General features: G+C 46.8%; 1 protein-coding gene across 4 annotated transcripts in view; it reads right to left on the reverse strand.

Moving 5' to 3' along the window:
* WDR26 (WD repeat domain 26) overlaps positions 1-21,700 on the reverse strand; it is a 618,259-nt gene that overhangs the window by 324,976 nt on the left and 271,583 nt on the right. For all 4 annotated transcript variants that reach the window (XM_085613001.1, XM_085613004.1, XM_085613002.1 and 1 more), the window contains one exon: positions 11,563-11,703. In XM_085613001.1, coding sequence (XP_085469127.1) covers positions 11,563-11,703 — 141 coding nt within the window. The remainder of the gene's footprint in view (positions 1-11,562; positions 11,704-21,700) is intronic.

Here is a 21,700-nt window from a genome sequence, read left to right on the forward strand (position 1 = left end):
GATGCTGAAGGAGTTATTTGCTATTGTATGCGTTGTTGGTGATTCTAGCGTGGATGGCCTTCTTCCTTGTGGTTTTGATGAGGTGGTGGTGTGCGGAGGTGGTTGCTTTGAAGGAGGTGTGGGCTGCTGGGGTTTTGTTGTTCCTCCATGTCTTCTAGAGCCATCTACAGGTGCGTCTGGACTTTTGAAGCAAGGGGTGAACCAGCTTGCTTTCTAGACGTGTTTGCCTGTGGCTTTCTTGAGGGGAGCAAGGGGGGCAGTGCAGTTTGCGATAATTGGTAGAGGTTGCGTGCTGTTGAGGATGTTGGAGGTTATGTATCGTGGAGGAAGGTGGTGAGTTGATCTTCTGTGACTCTGTCCCAGCTTCTGCGGGGTAAACGGTGGGAATGCTGGTGTGCAGTGGGTTTGTTGAAAGAGAAGTGGGTGCAGTGGTGGTCGGTCTAGAGGAATTCGGTGATGCGGCTGTAGGAGATGCAGTTTCCTGTGGCGAAGTCTGGGTCAAGTGTGTGTCCTGCTGTGTGCGTGGAGAGGTGACTAGCTGTTTAAGTCCTACGTTGGCGATGTTCAAGGAAGGAGGAGCTATTGGGATCGTTTTAGTTGGCCAGGTGGAAGTTGAGGTCTCCGAGTAGGGATAGTCGGTGGATGAGAGGGCCTGGTATGTGATAATGTAGACAATGGCGTCGGTGAAAGAGGCGCGGGGACCGGATGGTCTGTAGATGAGGTTGCTGCTAAGGGCGGTTTTCGTGTTGGTCTGGATCTGGAAGTGGAGGTGTTCAATGTGGGTCGTTGGTTTGTCTGAGTGGGTGGTCAGGCAGAGGGAGCTTTTGTGGACAATGGCGATGCCTCCTCCTGGCTGATAGGACTGTCCTTGCAGATGATCTTGTAGCTGTTGGGGATGGTAGCGGCAATGTCTGGGGCTGACCTGGAGTTCGTTCAGCTTTCCGTCAGGAAGGCGATATCGGGTGAGGCGGTGTTGAGGAGGTCCCAGATCTCTGTGGCGTGTTTGTGGAGTGATCGTATGTTGAGGAGTATGCACTTGAAAGGCTTGGGTGTGGTGAGGGTCGGTAGGTTGGGTGAGAGCCGGGGTACGGAGGTGGATGACGGTGAGGCGGCAGTGAAGGTAGGATAGCAGGCCGTGGGTGTTTATCAGCATCAAGAGCTGGAAGTTGTTGCGTACGGTGTTGAGATCATGGAGGATGTGGGTGTCATAGCGGTGGCGGATCGGAGAACCAGGGTCTCTGGAGCTGGGCGCGGACGGGCTTGCCTTTGGCGCATCTTCGGCACGCCAACTGTGCAGCCGCCATTTAGTGTGAGGGGGAGGCCTGGTCAGCTGGGAAGCAGGGAGCAGGAAAAATGGGACGCGGGGGGGGGGGGGGCTGCGGGAGTCAGCAGGGGCAGGAAAACAGGAAATCATTTGAGGGCAAGGAAAAAGGCAACAAGAGTAAAGTGGTAAAAGGAAAAAAAAGTCAAAGATATTGGCAATGTTTTTAAGGTATGTTGTAGAGCTGCTCTGTTCAGTACTGTAAAGTTTGTGTGCAAGTTGAGCTTAGTGTAGTGACGTAAGGGCAGTGGCATGGTGTGGAAGTAGTGGTGAGTTGTGATATGATGTGTTGGTGGGATGTGTGTGTGTAGTGTGTTTTGCTGGTGTGTATGTTGGTGGTATATGTCCTGGTGGGCTGGGGCAGCTGACGCCTGACATGTTCTACTTACGAGCCAACAATGGACCTATAAGATGCACCGGACGGTCACACGCTCGTTTTAAGGAGATTCACTTTATTGTAAACATTTTGCTGGTGTCCTGTAATCTCGTCAACGTCTCAATAAAGTTGTTAAAAAAAAAAAGAGGGGGGAGGGGCGCTTTTCGATCACTGACATTTCAGCGCCTCGTCAGGGGCAGTAAGCGCTATGAAAATCTACAATAAGCTGTGTTTTGGCTTTCAAAAGTCTTTATCCTGAATCGGAATGCGCTTGTATGTATTTATTTTTGCAGTTTTTATATAGCGTTAACTCTAGCCAACAGTATTTGAGTGGTTTACATAAGTTACAGTTCCATTACACATGGTCACTGCCATTTTTTCGGAGGAAGACAAGCACGGGGAAATTAAGCGATTTGCCCAGTAACACAGGATGTTGAGCTGAAGCTGTTCCTCAGTTCTGAAGTCCACAGCTCAGGCCGTTACACCGCAACCTGTATTAAATGAATATGGGTACAACACAGAGTGTGCCCCTGAGGGCACAGTAAACATGCATTACAAGAGGTCCACAAGCTATACACAACGTGTCGTGCATTTGCTCGTTTCTCTCAGATCTACACTAGGAGCTACAGGGCTCAAATTGCTGGCACACATTATTTACGAACACAAGGGGTGGTTTCAGTCTGAGGCCTTGAACAGAGCATTGATGTAGCAAATCATAACTGTGACAAGAGGCTTTTCTGACAGCGAGCATTCACGCTTTCAGCTGTTTAGGATTTAAAAACGCACCCCTATATGCGTTGTGGCAGTACGTTTTTGTGGCTACTCTTAGAAACGTGACATTTTCTCCCCTCAACCTCCTTGGCATAAAGACTCGCTGCTTCCTAAAGCACTCCGGGGCCCCCAGGACCAGCTGAGATGGGGAGAGAGACATTTCTGTGCAAAGCATCGGCAGCAATGTAACGTCAGACGTGTGCCTTGCAAATACCGACAGAACAATATAATACTAAAACAAACAAAAGCAGCATAAAATAAGGTAAAATAAACTAAAAACTACTAGCACAGCGTGAGCACCTGCGGATGGGAGCAGGGTGAACGACCCAGCCTGCCTTTAACTAAAGCTGCAGATCCAAACGGTCAATCACAGGGAACAGTTGAAAGGGATGATGCCACAAGGTGACAAGGTGGCCTTCCTGGCCCCATGGGCTCGGCTTAACCTAAAACTGACCTCGAAATTAGATCTGTTGGGGACATAAACCAGAGTGCTATCAGCTTAGCGTGTTGGGCAGAAGATGCAAGCATTGCAATATTTTCAAACATTCATTAATGGTGTAGTAGGCCACAAAAAGGCGCTGGGGCTCCTGTGTGGGAGGTAGGAACCCACTGCTACAGAGCAAGGCCGCAATGCCCCCTTCGATTCAGAAACACCCTGACAGAGAGCAGCCATAACAAACTGTTTAATGGCACGGATGTCAAAGGCCAGCAGGCAACGTGCCGCATAATCAAAGAATGAGAACATCTTTCAGTCAACAAATCTGTAGTGGCTAAAATCCATACCCTATAATCTGAGGTTTTTATAAATTACAAAGGCTTCTCTGTAAATAGTGTTTTACGCTCACAGAAATTGAACTTCTACAACATATTTTGTTTTGCCTCTGGGGATCTGACCTGGCAGATGTGAAAATGCTTAGAATGGAAATGCGAGCATTAAAACTTTATTGCACTTCAAAAATGGATTTTGAGGCGTCCACCGGTGTAGAATGAACACGAGTGAAACGGAAAGGCTGAGCTAAAACAACTTATTATGCAAACACTGCTCCCCCAGAAGCCCCCCTCGCTAGCCATTCGCAGGCAGAGGCACCCTGTACCACCTGAAACACATGGACCCGCCTCGCAGCGGTGGGGTAATCTTCGTGACCCGAGCCGGCCACTAAATATTCCAATCGAATTGCGCTCTGCAAATGAAGATACCCACACAACGATAGTTTTCTCCTTTTATTGCAGGGCAGCAGCAACGGATATTTAGTGGCCGGCTCGGGTCACGAAGATTACCCCACCGCTGCGAGGCGGGTCCATGTGTTTCAGCCGAGACACAACCGAAGGAACAACGTGCCTTGCAGGACCAGCGCAAAGTAAGCAGCAGGCCTGGGCTCACCCAGAGAGCAACCCGATGGGGAATACAACATGAGGGGAATTGAAAGTGGCACCCACTATGGAATGAACACTATCTGGAACTGCATTAACCAACATGCTTTGCAGCCGACACGCCCAATGGGGCGGTACCAACAATCACCTTAAAACACCTGTGAATACCAAAGCTGCCTTCCAAACCCTTCACAAAACGCCAAGCCATGATTAAGGAAAACTCTTTCTGAAACGCGTAGGCAACTGGTGGACACTGCTCGAAGGAGATACCATGTCCGTTGCTGCTGCCCTGCAATAAAAGGAGAAAACTATCGTTGTGTGGGTATCTTCATTTGCAGAGCGCAATTCGATTGGAATATATATATATATATATATATATATATATATATATATATATATATATATATATATATATATATATATATATATATTACCTACTGGCGGTCGCCAGTAGGTAGTTCTAGTTAGGACCACGTTTCCATAGGAAAACCTCAACATTCTATTTTGAATAACTTTGGCGCCGGTCGACGAATCCTCGCGAATTTCTCAAAATAGGTGGGGCGCTACGCTCCGCTCCTACCCTGAAAGTCTCGGGGGGGATCCGTCAAGCGGGGGCTGAGATAAAAGGGGGGTCCCAAAACGCGTTTTTCCCATGCATTTTTCCATAGGACCTTTAGAACGAGCTACAGCCCGAACGGCTGAACAGAATTACTCAAAATTTGGCAGAGAGGTAGTCCCTAGGTCAAGGAAGTGCCTTTTGTAGGTTTGGTGTAAATCTGTTCAGTAGATTCTGAGAAAATAGCCTTTAAATCAATATATATATCTGAGCCCGCTTACGGTACGCTTACCGTACGCTTACGGTAAGCGTACGGTGGCGTGCGCGAGCGCGATTCTGATTGGCTCTTAGATCTTAGTAAACATTCGAATCGGCCGAAACCAGGAAGCGGCGGCCGCCATTTTGTGTATTTCACTCTGAAAAAAAAGAGTGAAAACAAGGAAAGGGGGCAATGAGGAGAGTTACAGACCCCCTAACATTTGTAAGGGGGTCAAAGAAGGACAGAAAAGTACAAAAAAAACATTTATTGATTTTAAAAAAAATCACGGGGTACGCGTACGGTAAGCTTACGGTAAGCGTACGGTAAAAAAAATAAAAATAAATAAATGAAAAGCAGATTTAAGAGTTTAGAAATTAGGGAGCTCTAAAAAGAGCTGTTGTGTTTATGAAGTCATTTTTTTTGTGGTGGCCCATCCAGCGTAACGTGGGCACGCGGTGCGCGTAGCGCACCGTGTGCCCACCCAGCGTGCACGGCACTAACTGCGTAAAGTGGGCGCGCACGCCACGAATGGCGTAAAGTAACTTAGCATTTAAAAAACCGTACAAATTCACTGAAAAAACCATAGGTTTCACACATGTAATAGTTAGCTGGACATGTTACTGATAAAAAACCAATGAAATTCCCCCGTTATAGTTAGTGAAGGCAACTATAACTCACGCGACCGCAATCCTCTGCTGATGACATATGTGTCTTTATGAAAAAAATATATTTGTAATATATGTATAACTAAAATTTAATGGAAGAAGACATGGGCAAATAATTGTCTAAATACAGTATTAGCATCAGCAGAGGATTGCGGTCGCGTGAGTTATAGTTGCCTTCACTAACTATAACGGGGGAATTTCATTGGTTTTTTATCAGTAAAATGTCCAGCTAACTATAACATGTGTGAAACCTATGGTTTTTTCAGTGAATATATATATATATATATACACACACATATACATATATACATATATACACGCGCACACATATATACACGCACACACATATATACACGCACACACATACATATGTACACACATACATATATGCACGAATACATATATGCACACATACACATATATATACACACACATATATATTACCTACTGGCGGTCGCCAGTAGGTAGTTATAGTTAGGACCCTGTTTCCATAGGAAAACCGCAACATTCTATTTGGAATAACTTTGGCGCCGGTCGACGAATCCTCGCGAAATTTTCAAAACTAATGGGGCGCTACGCTCCGCTCCTACCCTGAAAGTCTCGGGGGGATTCGTCAAGCGGGGGCTGAGAAAAAAGGGGGGTCCCAAAACGCGTTTTTCCCATGCATTTTTCCATAGGACCTTTAGACACAGCTACAGCCCGAACGGCTGAACAGAGTTACTTGAAATTTGGCAGAGAGGTAGTCTACAGGTCAAGGAAGTGCCTTTTGTAGGTCTGGTGTAAATCTGTTCAGTATTTCCTGAGAAAATAGCATTTAAATCAATATATATATCTGTGGCAGCTTACGGTGCGCTTACGGTAAGCTTACCGTACGCGTACGGTGCCATGCGCGAGCGCGATTCTGATTGGCTGTTAGATCTTAGTAAACATTCGAATCGGTCGAAACCAGGAAGCGGCGGCCGCCATTTTCTCTCTCGCACTCTGAGGGGGGGAGGAAAAACAAAGGTTGAAAACATGTAAAGGGGCATCTTAGACAGCTCCTAACCACCTAGCCATGATTAAAGTGTCCCCAAACAACCCCCAAGGCCAAAAAAACAATATTAATTTTTTCCAAAAAAAGCAGATTACGCTTACCGTACGCGTACGGTAAAAAATAATTACAAAAAAAAAATTATCCACATTATCCCCCCCCCCCCGTGTGCATAAGGTGCCCGAAGGGCACCTTTTATGCATGGCATATCACATATAGCAACAATTAATAGATTAAGTTTCTCAACGAAGCGCATAATATGTCCTCCGTGTGCGGACGGTGCGCGAAGCGCATCGTGCGTACATGGCCCATCCAGCGTAACGTGGGCACGCGGTGCGCGTAGCGCACCTCGTGCCCACCGTACGTGCACGGCACTAACTGCATAAAGTGGGCGCGCGGTGCGCGAAGCGCACCGTGCGCGCACGGAACGAACTGCGTTAAGTGGGCGCGCACGCCACGAACGGCGTAAAGTAACTTAGCATTTAAAAAACCGTACAAATTCACTGAAAAAAACATAGGTTTCACACACGTTATAGTTAGAAATTAGCATTTAAAAAACCTTGCAAATTCACTGAAAAAACCATAGGTTTCACACATGCTATAGTTAGCTGGACATTTTACTCGTAAAAAACCATTGAAATTCCCCCGTTATAGTTAGTGCAGGCAACTATAACTCACGCGACCGCAATCCTCTGCTGATGACATATGTGTCTTTATGAAAAAAAAATATTTGCAATATATGTATAGCTAAAATTTAATGGAAGAAGACATGGGCAAATAAGTGTCTAAATACAGTATTAGCATCAGCAGAGGATTGCGGTCGCGTGAGTTATAGTTGCCTGCACTAACTATAACGGGGGAATTTCAATGGTTTTTTACGAGTAAAATGTCCAGCTAACTATAGCATGTGTGAAACCTATGGTTTTTTCAGTGATATATATATATATATATATATATATATACACACACATACATATATCTGGAGTTAAGGCACAGTGGCCAACAGAAGTATTCACCTGTAACTGCTTGACCTGAAACCAAAGGGGGCATTGAAGGATGGACCTCAACATCCAGCACTTAACATGGAAAAGTTAGACGTGCAAACTCACATTAAATACTCTGGTTATTAATGTGTTAACAGTGCAAAATTGAGAAATTGGCCCTTTAAGAAATAAGCATCGGAGGTTGAATAGTACAGTATCTATTTGTCCATACATGCAAAGGTTCTCAGGTCTATGTGTTTTGTGCTACTCAAGTCCAGGTTTTTTGTGGGTCTTTAATTCTGTGACTTTAAGTCCTCTTTAATATTGGAACAAACAAGACCACAAGTCCCAGAATTTAAAGTAAAAAACCTGGACTGGAGCAGCACATCATGCATGGATTTTGGAAATGTGGCAAAGCTGGATGCCCTGGTTGAATATCTCAAGGACCGCAAAGAAGGAGAATCACACCTGAAGTCTTCTTGAAGGAGCTGTTGTCTATGAATAAATGTTGACTAGTCCATCAGTGCACAAAAATACTTTCTCTTTGATGTTACTCTACTTAGGAGTATGTTTGTCTCCAGTGACACCAACATGTCCCCAATACAATGTGTTTTTTCTAGATGAATTGCCTACCAATTGTTGATGTGGAAATGTCTGCCTCCTTTGAGAGATGATGCTATCTCACTTAGGTCATTTGCCAGTACAGCTTGCAGGTTATATTTAAACATTTTTTTAAAAGCTAAAAAACATAAGCTGATTTGTCTAACAAATGCTTTCGAATCCACATATCTACTTTATTATGTATAGGTTCACTGTCCAGTGCTGGTTGGCTATGAAAACTGATATTCAGACCAACCTGGAGTCAACTTGCCATCTGTAACCAATGAATTCCCTTTTAAATCAGAATTGTTTTAAGCTTTTATTTATTACGGACTGTTCAAGTTCTTGAGAAATACATTTCTATTACCTGAAATTTACATTTTAAGTACAAAATTTATTTTTTTAAGCTTAGGGAAACTAATAATAAGCTATATAGAAATTATTCATGTAAAAAAGATTCAAATGGCTAAAATGGATGTATTAGGTCACCCTCACTGTCTGCGGGAAGTCATACCATCGTTGCAAAGTTCAATGGACTTTAAATACAATTTGTATGGTGAGCAGGGAATTTATTGTAGCACGTTTTTCCTAGGTTGTATTTTGCACATCTGTTCATTTTGAATTGAGCACTGAATTTTAGCAACAAGCATTTGCAATGCAATAGGTCTCGCATTTGTAAAGTTTAAAATTGTTGGTATTGTAAATGGCAATTTTTTTGCATGGTCTAGTCTGTTGTGCACCCTCAGACCCCATGAAAAGCCCCTTCCCCCACCCGAGAGCATGGTATGGTCTGTTGTGTACCCTCAGACCCCATGTGAAGCCCCAGGCCGGATTTCGACACCGCTGGACATCATTGCGGAAGCTGTGCTGGGCTCACCCGTGCCACACTTGGCGAGGTGCCCTCGGAGTATCGAGCTGGGCACCAAGCAGCTGTCAGCAGGCACGGGGCCAAGGTGCAGCGCTTTATAGAGGGGTAGGTTGGGTGACACTCCAGACCACTCTGCAGTCATTTACCTACCGTAAGTATGCAGCACCCAGGGAGGGTTCATTGAACCCTCGATACACGGCAGAGAAGTAGAGGCGGGCGGCCCCACATGTGATCGTGTGCCGAAGAACACAGTCCTCAGTCTTCGGAGGCGGAATTGAGTACATACCAGGTCTGTTCGTTCCACGTTCCAACCCATGGCACCTGTAACATCCAGACTGTAAGCAGCTTCTAGGGTTCCACTGCTTTGAAGAGCTCAGTTTGTTGAAAGGGAAAGAACTGAAGCACAGCGTGATAAAGGGACTTCCCCCAGGATCACACAGCCTGCCTGAGCGATGAAGACTGATTATAATACGAATTTCCCAGTCACATAAAGAATGATGTAAACACTAAACTGCAGGATTGCTGCATTTGTTCCTCAGGGCTACAAGTCCGTGACCTCACACAGGTTTCCCTACACATTTACTCCAGGGAATGCATGGACAAGTTATTGTCATGGGCACTAAAACTCAGCTATGTACCCAGGAAACGATGCAGATAAGGTGGGTGTTATGCACAAACCAACATCCTTCTTCCTGGCGAGAACTGAGTCTAAATGTAGCACATCGGAATATTTTTCATTTTTCCTAACATCCCATTACCTTTAGGGAAGGGCCATGCATAATTAAATGTTCTGGTCCCTGCACGCACAGACGCTAGTTACCACAGTTAGGCTGAGACGGAGACAACGGGCGATAACAGAAAAGGAGAAGAAATAGGAGGCAGAGGGCGAGAAAAACGAGAGACAGCGGAAAAAATAAACAGGGGAAAATGCACTAACTTCGTATGATGGCAAAGTGAATATATATCTCTTGTGGCGGTGTGAGTACACACTCGACATATTGTCACATTATCACACGCTGCGTGCACAGTTCACGGAGACTGCTCCAATTACATAGCCGACATGCAGTCAGAGTGATGTGGGAGGACAGCCCCCTCCGACGCGGGTATCACATGTAATGGTGTGCAGGTCAGGAGATTATTTGGAGCTGAGGGTACGGGACAGTTGTTACCTACCCTTATTGCATTCCGACTGCAAAGCTTTAGCTTCCAGGGAAATAGCTGCAGGCAATTGAATTGCACACTAATTCAGTGTGGAGAGAGCTAGGTACACATGCCGGAGCTCTGCATGCACCACACGCTGCCTTCACGCCGCATTCTCATGCGGCAGCTGTCTCGGATTGGTTGACGACTGCCGCATGCTAATACGGCGTGAACATAGCGTGATTAAAGATGACGTGCGCTTGTCCCGATGAGCGGGCTTAAAAACACAGCAAGGGCGTCAACAAAAATGACGCCCAGCAAATGAAAGCATTATAAAAACATTAATTACGACGTGAGCGAATCAGAAACGATTAGGACAGAGGGGCGAGACCTAAAAAGCGCTCGCCATCTGTTTTCATTCAGTCGCTTGTATTTGTTGCATCGCGCTGGGGCTAAGTGAAAACAGATGCGCTTGTCACGATGGGTGGCATAACAAAACTGCAAGGGCGTCAACAAAAGTGACAGCCAGCAAACCAGAAGCACGGATAAAACATTAATCACGATGTAAGCCAATTGGAAACGGTCGAGACACAGGGGCGTGTATTAAAGTTCCCCTTCTTAGAGTGTTTACTATAGCCCTTGCAGGGCAAGGAGCGCATGTGCGTGCAACGCCAGGCAAGACCTAAAAAAGAGAGCAAAGAAAAGACAGAAGCAGCAGAGGGCAGAAGGGCAAAATGCTCTCCCACTGGACCGCCAGAGATGAGGCATAGGCAGGAGCCTGCGGGTGGAAGAGGGCCTCGAACACCCGAACAAGAAGGGTCAGAGCACACTCAGGGGACAGCTACTTAGTGGCGGAGCAGCGCCGGAGAGAGAAGTGACACTGACCCAGTCCTACATTTCCTTTACCCACATCATGTTTCGCTCTGCCTCCTCACCACACATTTCCCTCTACTCCCTGAAAACCTCCTTCCCAGTTAATTGGATCCCTGATTTGGAGTCCTATACATTTTCTTGTTTTTTTACTGTAACTTTTCCCATCACATTGTGATCATCATCAAACAGGAGTAGTTCTTTGTGGCAGAGGAACGCATTTAGGGACCTATTTCTGATAGTACAGGAACAAGATGTATGGGAGGATCTGGACATAGACTCTACAGAGATGCAGTTTAATGCAGGTCCCGCTAGGGCTTCACTTAAACAATCTAAGCCCGCACACCTTTACATGATTTTACACTCTTCCATCTCCCTCGCTAACCTACATCACTCTGCTCCCCTTCCCTGCATAAAGAGACTTAATTTTCTGTTGAGAATTCTCTTAGCAGAGCACATGTAGAAATATTAAGAAATTAATGAAGACAACGTTGAAGGAGAACTGGTGTAACTGATAAGTACTTGCCTTCCTGATCATACCACCCACAAAAACTGCATTTAGGTTATTTTCTTCAACAAGAGGGAAGCGTCACAATTGGTCCAAGCAGACAGAATCTCTCTACCTCACTGTTCTCTCATTTAAGCAATAATCCTGCTTTTATCTCATTTCAGAGATTTACTTAAGAACTGGTGCATGCAGTCTGGATCACACGCGAATTCCCAAAATTTCTACTGAGCAGAATGTTACCTACTTGTACATTCCAGAGCCAGAGTTCAGAGCAGTCATCTGGTCCACATGCAACAAGATAATTGTCATCTGGGCTCCACGCAAGGTAAGAAACGCCATAAGCATGGCCTTCAAGTGTCTTTAACAGCTTCAACTGGTGTGTATCCTGAAAAGAGAAATTTGCAGAATTCTTACAAGGTAACTAGTTTGTTACTATAGCAATACTCGTACCAAACTGAAGTAATAATCAATCTTAGCCAGAGGAAACCTTTAAAGTTGCTAAATTAAACTGGTGGCTTTGGCAAAGAGCAGACAGGCTTTACTTGGGGGAATATGTGAAATATTTATCAGTACTAAAACAATAATAAAGTCGAAATGAAAAAAATTAAAATCCCAAAACGAATTACAAAAATTAGAGTATAATGTAATAAACAAAATGACAACAAAAAAAAAAAAACAAAAAAAAAGAAACTGAATCACAAAATCCAATAAGGGTAACTAGAGATATGCATTTTTAAAGTTCTAAATAGGACTAGCGCCAAGAAACATTAAGTGCTAATGATAGTCAATGGTTGTGGTTAAACAAGTGCTATGTGCAATTTGATGCTGACCACGAGGGGCGCAGGTCAGATACACTAACCAGGTTAGTCCAGTTCAAAGATTTTACCTTCTGACTTAGTTCTTCAAGTCCCATTCAACCACAGAAGTACACTTCTAAAGCCCCCCAGGAACTCATGGGATGCACTTAAAGACTCAGATTGGCAGGCAGAGGCGAACACTATCGTTCAATTCAGGTCCAATTGTCACTGGTCAGCTGGGTAGTTGTATGAAAAGGCCTTGTCGGAGTGATGGGCGGAAACAGCATCTAGGAGGCTTGATATCTGGCTCAATTTTGGCAAACTTTTATTGAACAGTCTTGTAACGTCACAAAGTCCATCCAATCCTAAAGGGTAAGGACTCTCCTTGTGGTGGTCTCTCCATCACTCTTCTCTTTTCTTCTTTCTAGGAATGTTCACTCAACGTGGTCAGGATGTCGTACCCCCGGAGTTTCTCAAAAGAGAAGAAAGCAGCTGTAAGTAGAATGTCCCTCCTTTTAAATCTGAATTACCATCACCACACCCGAAGTGGAGGTAGAGGGAGATGAAAAGTACCACCAAAAATACACCTGTGCCAGTCAAGAAATAGGTATGTGATTTTCTATCCTTTTTCAGGGTTCTATGTAGTCCCTTGTCTCAAGAACAGACTTAACCCGAATACAAAGACTAGTAACAATAAGAAACTAAACCAAGCAGGAAAGGCAAAGGAGAGGCGTGAATACATTAAAGTAATGTGTACGTGAAGCGGTTAACATGTGGGGCTTATTCTTCCTAATGCAGCATGTACCCATTACCAAAACAAATGCAGAAATACTTCAAATGACATGCGGGTTGTGTTCAGGGTTCGTTGTGGCCCATTCTCAGGGCGATATCTCCTTCGCCCCTTCTTCACCCTCTTCATCCCACCCCTCACTTTCTTCTCCACTGCCCGGAACGCTCACTGCGTCTGCAGCAATTCTGAATTGCGGCGGCTTCAAGGCAACCTCCGGGGGCATCCACCAGTCCTCGCACCAGTTCTCCGTTTCTTCGCTGATCTCTTCCTCTCCCGCGGGGTTCCTTAAGCTCTCCCGGTCCTTCGTAGTCAGGGTTCCTGTTCTCCGATCTCGTCCTCTGCTCCACGTATTCCGGGTCTTCCACACCGCCTCGCCTTCCTCCGAATCCCTTTTATCTACTGTCAGACCTTCCTCTTCTGGCCTCTTCCTGGATCGCCATTCGTTGTTTAACCTCCCAGGAATTCCTTCTTCCTGTGTTGAGGGAGTCACCTTGGTTAACTCTTTCCTTCCATTCTCAAAACCCGCGCCGCCATGGGTGAAATACGGTGAGTCTCCAACCTTGCTCCGGTTCTCCCCCCTCACAGGCATCTTGTAGATGCTTGTATCCCTGTAGCTTTAAAATGTCACTCCATGTACCCCCAACAAAGTCCGAGATAGAAGCCTAGTAGAAAAAAGCAGAGCTTTTAGCAACCCAGACAGTGTTACAATCAAACATTTTGGTAGGGTTTTCCCTTTTTTGAAATGTACCCCGAAAGTTATATGTAAATCATGCCGAACTGTGAAACAGCTCTTGACACTCTAGCAGGATCGAACACTGATGTTAACAACAGACCCACTATGATGGAGGCAGGTTTGGCAGTGGGACAAAAGAAGGGTGCAGTGTTAGCTCATCCGCATGTGACAGGGTAGGCCTCTTTGAAGTTAATCAAGTCCTTGGGTTCAGCACAGAGGACATCTAACCGGGGCATAACACCACCTCTACACCAAAGGCCTTTTGTCCCTATCCAAGGGGAAAGTTCACACCTCATCCACACCTACTGAAATACTAATTACTGCCTGCAGAAGTAGGATAAAAGTGCAGATTTAGCTTGCAGGGAGTTCAAGCAGCGCAAAAGTAACTTTTAAAGTAATCTTTCCAAACTATTTATTATAAATTCATTTTCTTCCAGTGAAATTGTCTTTTAAAAAATATTTCAAAAAGTCCAAAAACTTAGTGTTTTCTAGGCAAGATAACATTTATTAAAAGTATTATTGTATCTCAATGCTTTCATAATGAATGGCCGACCCTGCTACAATCGAAAATTGCTTTTATTGGTTTTTCACTTTAGGAGCATGTTTAACATTAAACTTTGTCAATAAGTAATATACTACGCACACCTGTTTGATGCTACAGTTGTGAGAAACTGTTGAATGTTCTGGGCGTGCTGGGAGGAGTCGTCCTCTAAACCAAGACGTTATAATGAGTATAACAGTTGCAACACCCTGGGCGGGTGGTGTCCCTCTGAAGCACAACCAATAACTTGCGAATTCGTCGCAAATCCAAATGTAAAAGTAAACCAGGAGTTTCAAGTAATATCAAATAATGAGTTTATTCCTAATAATTCACCATCAGATCATATTCATTGTAATCAGGAGATTGTCCGGTGAGCAAACTTCAAAGTGTTCAAATTACTGTACACAGCTGAAGAGTGAGCGAGCCCCAATGCATTTCGGGTATGGTAATAACCCTTCGTCAGGGGGGGAATGTTCCTAAAAAACGTAAAGATAGGAGTACATTGAAGCAACCGATTAAACAAATCAAGTGTTAGTATTAAGGGTGCCTTGTGACTAAATACCGCGATTCTGTGTATTAATGAGATGATAAGAAACCGATAAAATAAATGTGTGCTGGGAAACTGGCAAGTTCCAAGAAAAAAAAGTGCTTCAACTGATTGGTGATGAAATATAGTGACACCCAAAGTCGCCGATATTCAAGAGCCGGTAATGTGTGTCAAGAAGACGAAACGGTTAAGTGAATCGACGAACGGTTTAAATAAAGTTAGCGGCCGGTAGAGAAACAGTGGAGTAGTGAAACGAAAAAAAACGGATCAGAAAACGAAAATTAAATTCAATGCAAAGACAGCATGTAAAATGAAAAGTAGCAGAGAAAGACCAAGATTGAAGCCCATGTAACCAGTGTCCCGAAGGTTTGTGAACAGAGGTGCCCATACCTTGATATTAGTCAAGTTAGCATTCAGCGTGCTCACGATGTTCGCAAATGTTCACATAGTGGCCATGGACCACCGCGGTTATAAACAGTGAAAAGGGACATATTACAAACCTTAACACTAGAAATCAGTTCGCAGAACGGGGAGGATGGGCGGAGCGGTAAGGAATCACTACTAATGTTTCTTACAGATACATCGTTACCGAAGCTAAGTAACTTGTGCATCTGAAAGAAACATATAGTGATAGATTCCTTACCTTCGAATAGATACCCCAGCAATACCAACCCCGGTGGTGGGTCTGTGAACCAAAATCACACCAGAAAATCCTGGAGAACAGAACGGCCAACGAAGCAGTCTCTCCGGACTTGGGTGTCAAGGCAATAATGCTTGGTAAACGTGTGCAGAGAGGTCCACGTAGCTGTCCGACAGATGTCATGCAAGGGAACTCCCCGTCTCAAAGCAGTAGTGGCTGCCGTCGCCCTGGTAGAATGAGCTCGCAAACCCACCAGAAGCTCCTTCTTAGCCAAAGAATAACAAGCCTTTATGCACAGAACGACCCACCGAGAGATGGTCCGCTTGTGCATGGCCCGACCTTTCTTGGCACACTCGTAGCCAACAAAGAGCTGGTCATCCACCCGGAACTGTTGTGTGCGGTTCAGGTAGAACAGAGGTCTTCAAACTTTTTTGCTCAGAGGCCCCCCCAAAGCAAAATATTTCGAAGTCTGGCCCCCCTCCAAAACATTAAGGCAAGGATTGGGGGTTGGGAGGGGGGGGAGGGGGGGTGGAAGCAGGAGGGAAATGGGTGCGTATAGGGAGTGGGGCTTATGAGCTGATTTCAGGAGTACTTTTTCGATAGCTTATAAACCTCACTAAATATGAGACTTCTAAAACAGCAAAAGCATCAAACAAAAACATGTATTATCCCAAACATACTTACCCCCATAATTGGGGTGTTGTGTGCCCCTTCCACTTTTGGACCCCAATGCAACTACACCTACTGCAATTCTCATAACTGCAGTCCTGAGTAGCAGGCTCTCTCCTTTCCATCTGTTACCTCTTCCCCACCTTGGTGGATCATCACCTCGGCCCTAATGCTAGAAAGAAAAATATTCTGCCATGCCCCTTTTTTAAAGGTAAACTGCTCTAATTGTGATGCAGTGGGCCCCTCAAACCCCTGAGCCCCAGTCCTGCTTCATATGCTTCCCTAATGATAACCAGCAGTGGCCACTTACACACCTGGCAGCAGTACCAGCTTCACTAATGAATAACCTTTTTAAAAAGAAATTAAAAAAGAGGCCACTTATATTGTCCCCTTCTTTGGGGTATCTCTCTGAAGAAGCTACCTCTGGCCATTTGTAAACATAAAAATGAGTCCACGTACAGTGCTCCATATTCTGGGCCTTCTCTTTGACAATCTCAATGAATCTCAATCCTTTCCTCTGTCTCCTAGACTATTACTGTGAGGCTCCAGTAGTTGAGAGGATTAGGGCTCTTCATCTGAATGCAACCCTGCTGGCCTTCTACCTGCCACCCCATGGGCTCAGCTTTCACACAAAAAACTGCTCCAGAATGGTTAATATTGACTTTGAGGTGCCTCTGCCTGAAAGCGAAGGGTGTGGTGGTAGTGCAGAAAGTTGAAAAAGAAACCAGCCATTAATTGATTGAGTCACTTAAAGCCAGGGCCACTGGAATTATTAGTTTCTGCAGCAGTATCATTTTTGCACATAATTATGAGTATGCCGCATTTGCTACATAATCCATAATCTGCAGATTCCAACAAAAAAAACCTTGATTTTAGCTTAAACGGAACAAAAGTTACTTAAAATGAGGCAAAGTGTTCGGAGCAGTGGAAGGCCCTTTGCAAAGATTGACTGGCAATCTTGTAGTTGCTTACGGCTGTATTTGGGGGAGATGAAATATTTCCCAGAAAGGAGACCAGTCAACCTTTAGAAAGGGCTTTCCACTGCAAGGTAACGCGTTGCTGCTGCCGTTTGAGCTCGAAATGAGTTTTTTTTTTTTAAATCTGCAAATCATGCAGCAGATGATGGATTATGTTGCAAATGCAGGAAATCCATAACTATGCTCAAAATGCTAAAACACATACACACACATCTACAGTGATGGTAGTTGCAAACTGAGGTTTCATAACCTAAAAGAGTGCATTTATCACCAGTTAGTTTATCTTGCATTTCTTTTTCAATTCTTCTGTTATTGCATTATTTTATACACACTTAAAAGACTGATAACACAAAACACTTGCCTTTATTTCATTTTTTAGAAACATCTTTGATCCTGCCAGCACACTCACTGACCCCCGACCCCATCGCATTCTGCTAACAGTTGTCACTTTCACTTCAAGGCCTGGGTGTAAATGAAGACGGCCTGGAAATGCAGCAAATAAAGATCGCTGCACTTACAGGCCATCTTCATTTACATGTACTTTCAGAGGCATTAGCGCCCCCCTGGGAACCCATCCACGCCCCCCCAGGGGGGCGCACCCCACAGTTTGAAGAACTCTGAGGTAGAATGAGAGCGCACGTTTTGGGCCCAGACGGTGGAGCCTCTCTTCCTCTTTTGAGGGATGCGGAGGCGGAAAGAAGGTGGGCAAAGTGATAGGTCTGCCCGATGTGAAAGGCAGTGACAACCTTTGGCGGAAAAGATGGAGTCCTTAGAACCACTTTGTCCGAATGGACAGAGAGAAAAGGAGGTTTAGAAGAAAGAGCCTGGCACTCACTCACTCTTCTGGCAGAGAATATGGCCACCAGGAAATCGGTCTTTAAAGTGAGAAGACGAAGAGGACAGTTGTGAAGTGGCTCAAAGGGAGCACACTTCAGATATGTCAGAACCAGGTTCTAGTCCCACTGAGACATTATGAACGGAACAGGAGGGAAAAGCTGAGTAATGCCTTTCAAGAATCTATTTACAACAGGGGACTTGAAAAGGGAAAGCTGATCTGGAAGCCATAAAAAGGCGGAAATGGCCGAGAGATAGCCCTTGATAGTGCCCAGAGCAGAGCCCTGCTGGGCCAAAGAAAGGAGGAATAGAAGGACCTCTGAAAGGGGGGCAGAAAGGGGATTCACAGCCTTTGCTGTGCACCATGCCACAAACTTTTTCCACCTGCAGGCGTATACCGTCTTAGTGGAGGGACGTCTGGGTGCCAAGATAACATCACAAACTTCGGGAGGCAGGTCGAAAGATGTCAACTGCCGCTGCTCAATCTTCACGCAAGGAGGTGGAGCTGGACAGGTTCGGGTGAAAGACCGTCCCCTATTGCTGCGACAGAAGATCCTCCAGAAGAGGCAGTCGGATCAGGGGATCGATAGCCATCCTGAGTAGCTCGGGATACCATACTCTTCGAGCCCAGTCCGGAGCTACAAGAATGACTTGGGCCCGGTCACGCTTGATCTTCAGCACTCCGGGTAGAAGTGGTGTAGGCAGAAAGGTGTATAGTAGACTAACTCCACTCGCAACGAAAAGCGTCGCTTAGCGAGTTCCGCCTTGGAAATTCCAACATGCAGAACTGATGACATTGCGCGTTCTCTTCGGTGGCGAATAGATCTAACCAAGGCTCTCCCCACTGCTGAAAGAGACCTTGCGCCACGCCCTAGTGCAGACGCCATTCGTGATCCATCATGCACCGGCGGCGGAGTTTGTCTGCCCTGGCGTTCAGAGAACCTGCCAGGTGTTGAACCACCAGGGAAATGCCCTGATGTTCCAGCCATGTCCAGAGGCAGAGCCTCCTGATATAGGGTCCACTACCCCACCCTGCCCTGTTTGTTGCAGTACCACATGGAGTTGGTGTTGTCTGTGAACACCTGCACTACTCTCCCTTTGACAGAGGGGAGGAATGCCTTCAGTGCAAGCCGGATTGCCCGAAGCTCCAGAAGGTTGATATGGAGCCAGAACTCCGCCAGGAGACCAGAGTCCTCTGATCTTGCCTCTCCCATGTGGCCGCCCCATCCCAGAAGGAACGCGTCCGTCACCACTTTGTATTCTGGTTGGAGAAGTGAGGGATCTGCCATTGACCCAATTGCGATTCATGAGCCACCACTGCAATTGTTGTGCAGTGCCCTCCAAGATCAGACAGGTTGCCCTGATGTTGTGCCCACTGGAACATCAAGTCCCACTGCAGAGCCCACATATGCCATCTGGCATGATCCACCAACAGGATGCAGGAGGCCATCAGGCCCAGTAGCCAGAGGGTCATCCTGACCGAAACCCAGGATAGAGGCTGAAAGATTGGAATCATAACCTGAATATCCCGGACTCGCTGTTTGAGAGGATAAACCCAAAACTGTACCGAATCCAGAACCGCTCCGATGAAGAGCAGTTTCTGAGAGGGAATCAGGTGCGAGTTTGGCACGTTGATGGAGAACCCCAGCAAATACAGGTGGTTGGCCATAGTCTGGAGGTGGGAGATGAATGCCTGGGGCGAGCCCGCCTTCAACAACCAGTCGTCGAGATAAGGGAAGACTGGAACCCCTGATCTGCGCAGGTGAGCTGCGACCATGACAGTCACTTTCATGAACACCCGAGGGGCGCTGGTAAGGCCAAAGGGGAGCACGGTGAACTGAAAGTGCTTGTGGCCTACCGTGAACCCCAGGTAACGCCGATGGGCCAGCAGGACAGGGATGTGAAAGTAAGCGTCCTGCAAGTCCAACGCTACCATCCAGTCTTGAGGGTCTAGGGCAGACAATACTTGAGCAAGTGTGAGCATCTTTAACTTCTCCTTCCGGGGAAAGCGATTGACGTTCCGAATGACGTTCCGAAGGTCTAAGATAGGACGCAGACCCTTGTCCTTCTTAGGGACCAGAAAGTAGTGGGAATAACAACCACAACCTACTTCTGGCCAAGGAACGAGCTTGATGGCCCCCTTGGCCAAGAGGGCCGTGATTTCCTGCTGAAGAAGCGCAAGATGGTTCCCAGACATGTGGTGGTACTGAGGTGGCATGGCTGGAGGGGAAGTCTCGAAGGGGAGGGAGTAGCCCCTTCGGACAATTTGCAGCACCCACTTGACCGATGTGATGTTGCACCAGTGGGGAAGATGATGGCAAATTCTGCTGCCCACTGGCGTTTGATGGGCCTGAAAGGTCAGACTAGGAAGGCTTTACAGTGGATGCTGCGGGGGTGGAGGTGGAGTGACCCGCCTGCTGGCTCCCAGAACCGCCTCGACGGTTCCCTCGTCCGCGGCCGCGCGGAGGATGTTGCTGCGCAGGCCTGTGGCTCTGGAAGAAAACATGTTGGGGCACCCCTTCCGTGGTCACAAAAGGAGCGAAAAGCAGAAGGCAGAGGAGGGCGAGTGGCCAACAGGCCCAAGGACTTGGCTGTAGCCCGTGAGTCCTTAAAGCGCTCCAACGCACTATCCGCTTTATTGCCAAAAAGGCGAATACCATCAGAGGGCAGGTCCATCAAAGTGTTCTCGGGGGATATCCAGAAGCCAGTTGTCCTCAGCCAGGCGTGCCACCAAAGCGCCACCGTCATGGAAATCGCCCTGCCCAGTGAGTCGGCAGTATCAAGCCCGCAACGAAGAGTGAACTTTGCTGCTATAGCTTGGGAGAGTACTGTCCGTGCCTCCTCCGGACAGTTGGGCAGCACCTGCGCAACCGTATCCCACACGGTGTGGGAATAACGGCCCAAGAGCATGCGGTGTTCACCGACCGCAGCCCTAAGCTGGCAGATTAAAACAGCTTCTTGCCAAGCTGCTCCAACGTCTTGAATTCCCTATCCGGAGGTGCGGAAGGGAACGCACTCTGGGAAGCAGAGGCATGGACAACCAAGCTCTCGGGAGTGGGGTATTGGGAGAGAAAGAGGGGGTCGCCCGGAGCTGGGCGATGGCATCAGGCCATGCTCCTGTCCATAGGAGCCCCTGTGTTGGGCCTGGACCAAGTGCCCAAAATAACGTCAGAAAGTGCGTCATTAAAAAGGCAGCAAGGGCTCCGAAGAGGTTGCCGCCGGCTGAAGCACTTCTGTAAGGAGGTTAGTCCTGACGGCCACTGTAGGGAGTTTGAGGTGGAGGGCCTCGACTGCCCTACGCAACACCACTGCGTAACTGGCTACCTCCTCCGTAGCCCTGGAAGGAGGAGACAGCATGCCAAGGTCAGGTGAGGTGTCAAGACCACTGGCATCCCCCAAATACTCTGCCCAGTCCGGATCATAATCACACTGTTGTGTGAGAGGGTCCTCAGACCCCTCCCAGTCCTCCCCTTCCTCCCAAGTCTGTGAAACAGGCTGAAAATAAGGAGGACGGACATAGGGGAAAAAGGGCCCCATAGGAGTCGGAATCGGCGTCTAGCGACGCCGATCCATCATTGTGTCGGGTTGAAGGCTCAAAGTCGTCCCGAGGAGCGGGCGACATCGGAAGTGGTGCCAGTGGGGTAGACGTCGGTGGAGGTGTTATAAGGTCAACCAGCATCGACCGGGGTCCGATCCCGAGAGGTCCTGCGACAGCAGGGCCTGAGCGCCGGCGGGGACGGAGCCGCCGGCGATGGAAGGACAGGACACCCAGTCGGGACCCGTAGGCGCACCGGCAGGGCTAGATGGCCCAAAGAGTCAGGCCATGGCAGCAAGAAACTCTTGAACCTGGGCAT

This window comes from Triturus cristatus, chromosome 6, assembly GCF_964204655.1.
Source record: "Triturus cristatus chromosome 6, aTriCri1.1, whole genome shotgun sequence".
Taxonomy (NCBI): domain Eukaryota; kingdom Metazoa; phylum Chordata; class Amphibia; order Caudata; family Salamandridae; genus Triturus; species Triturus cristatus.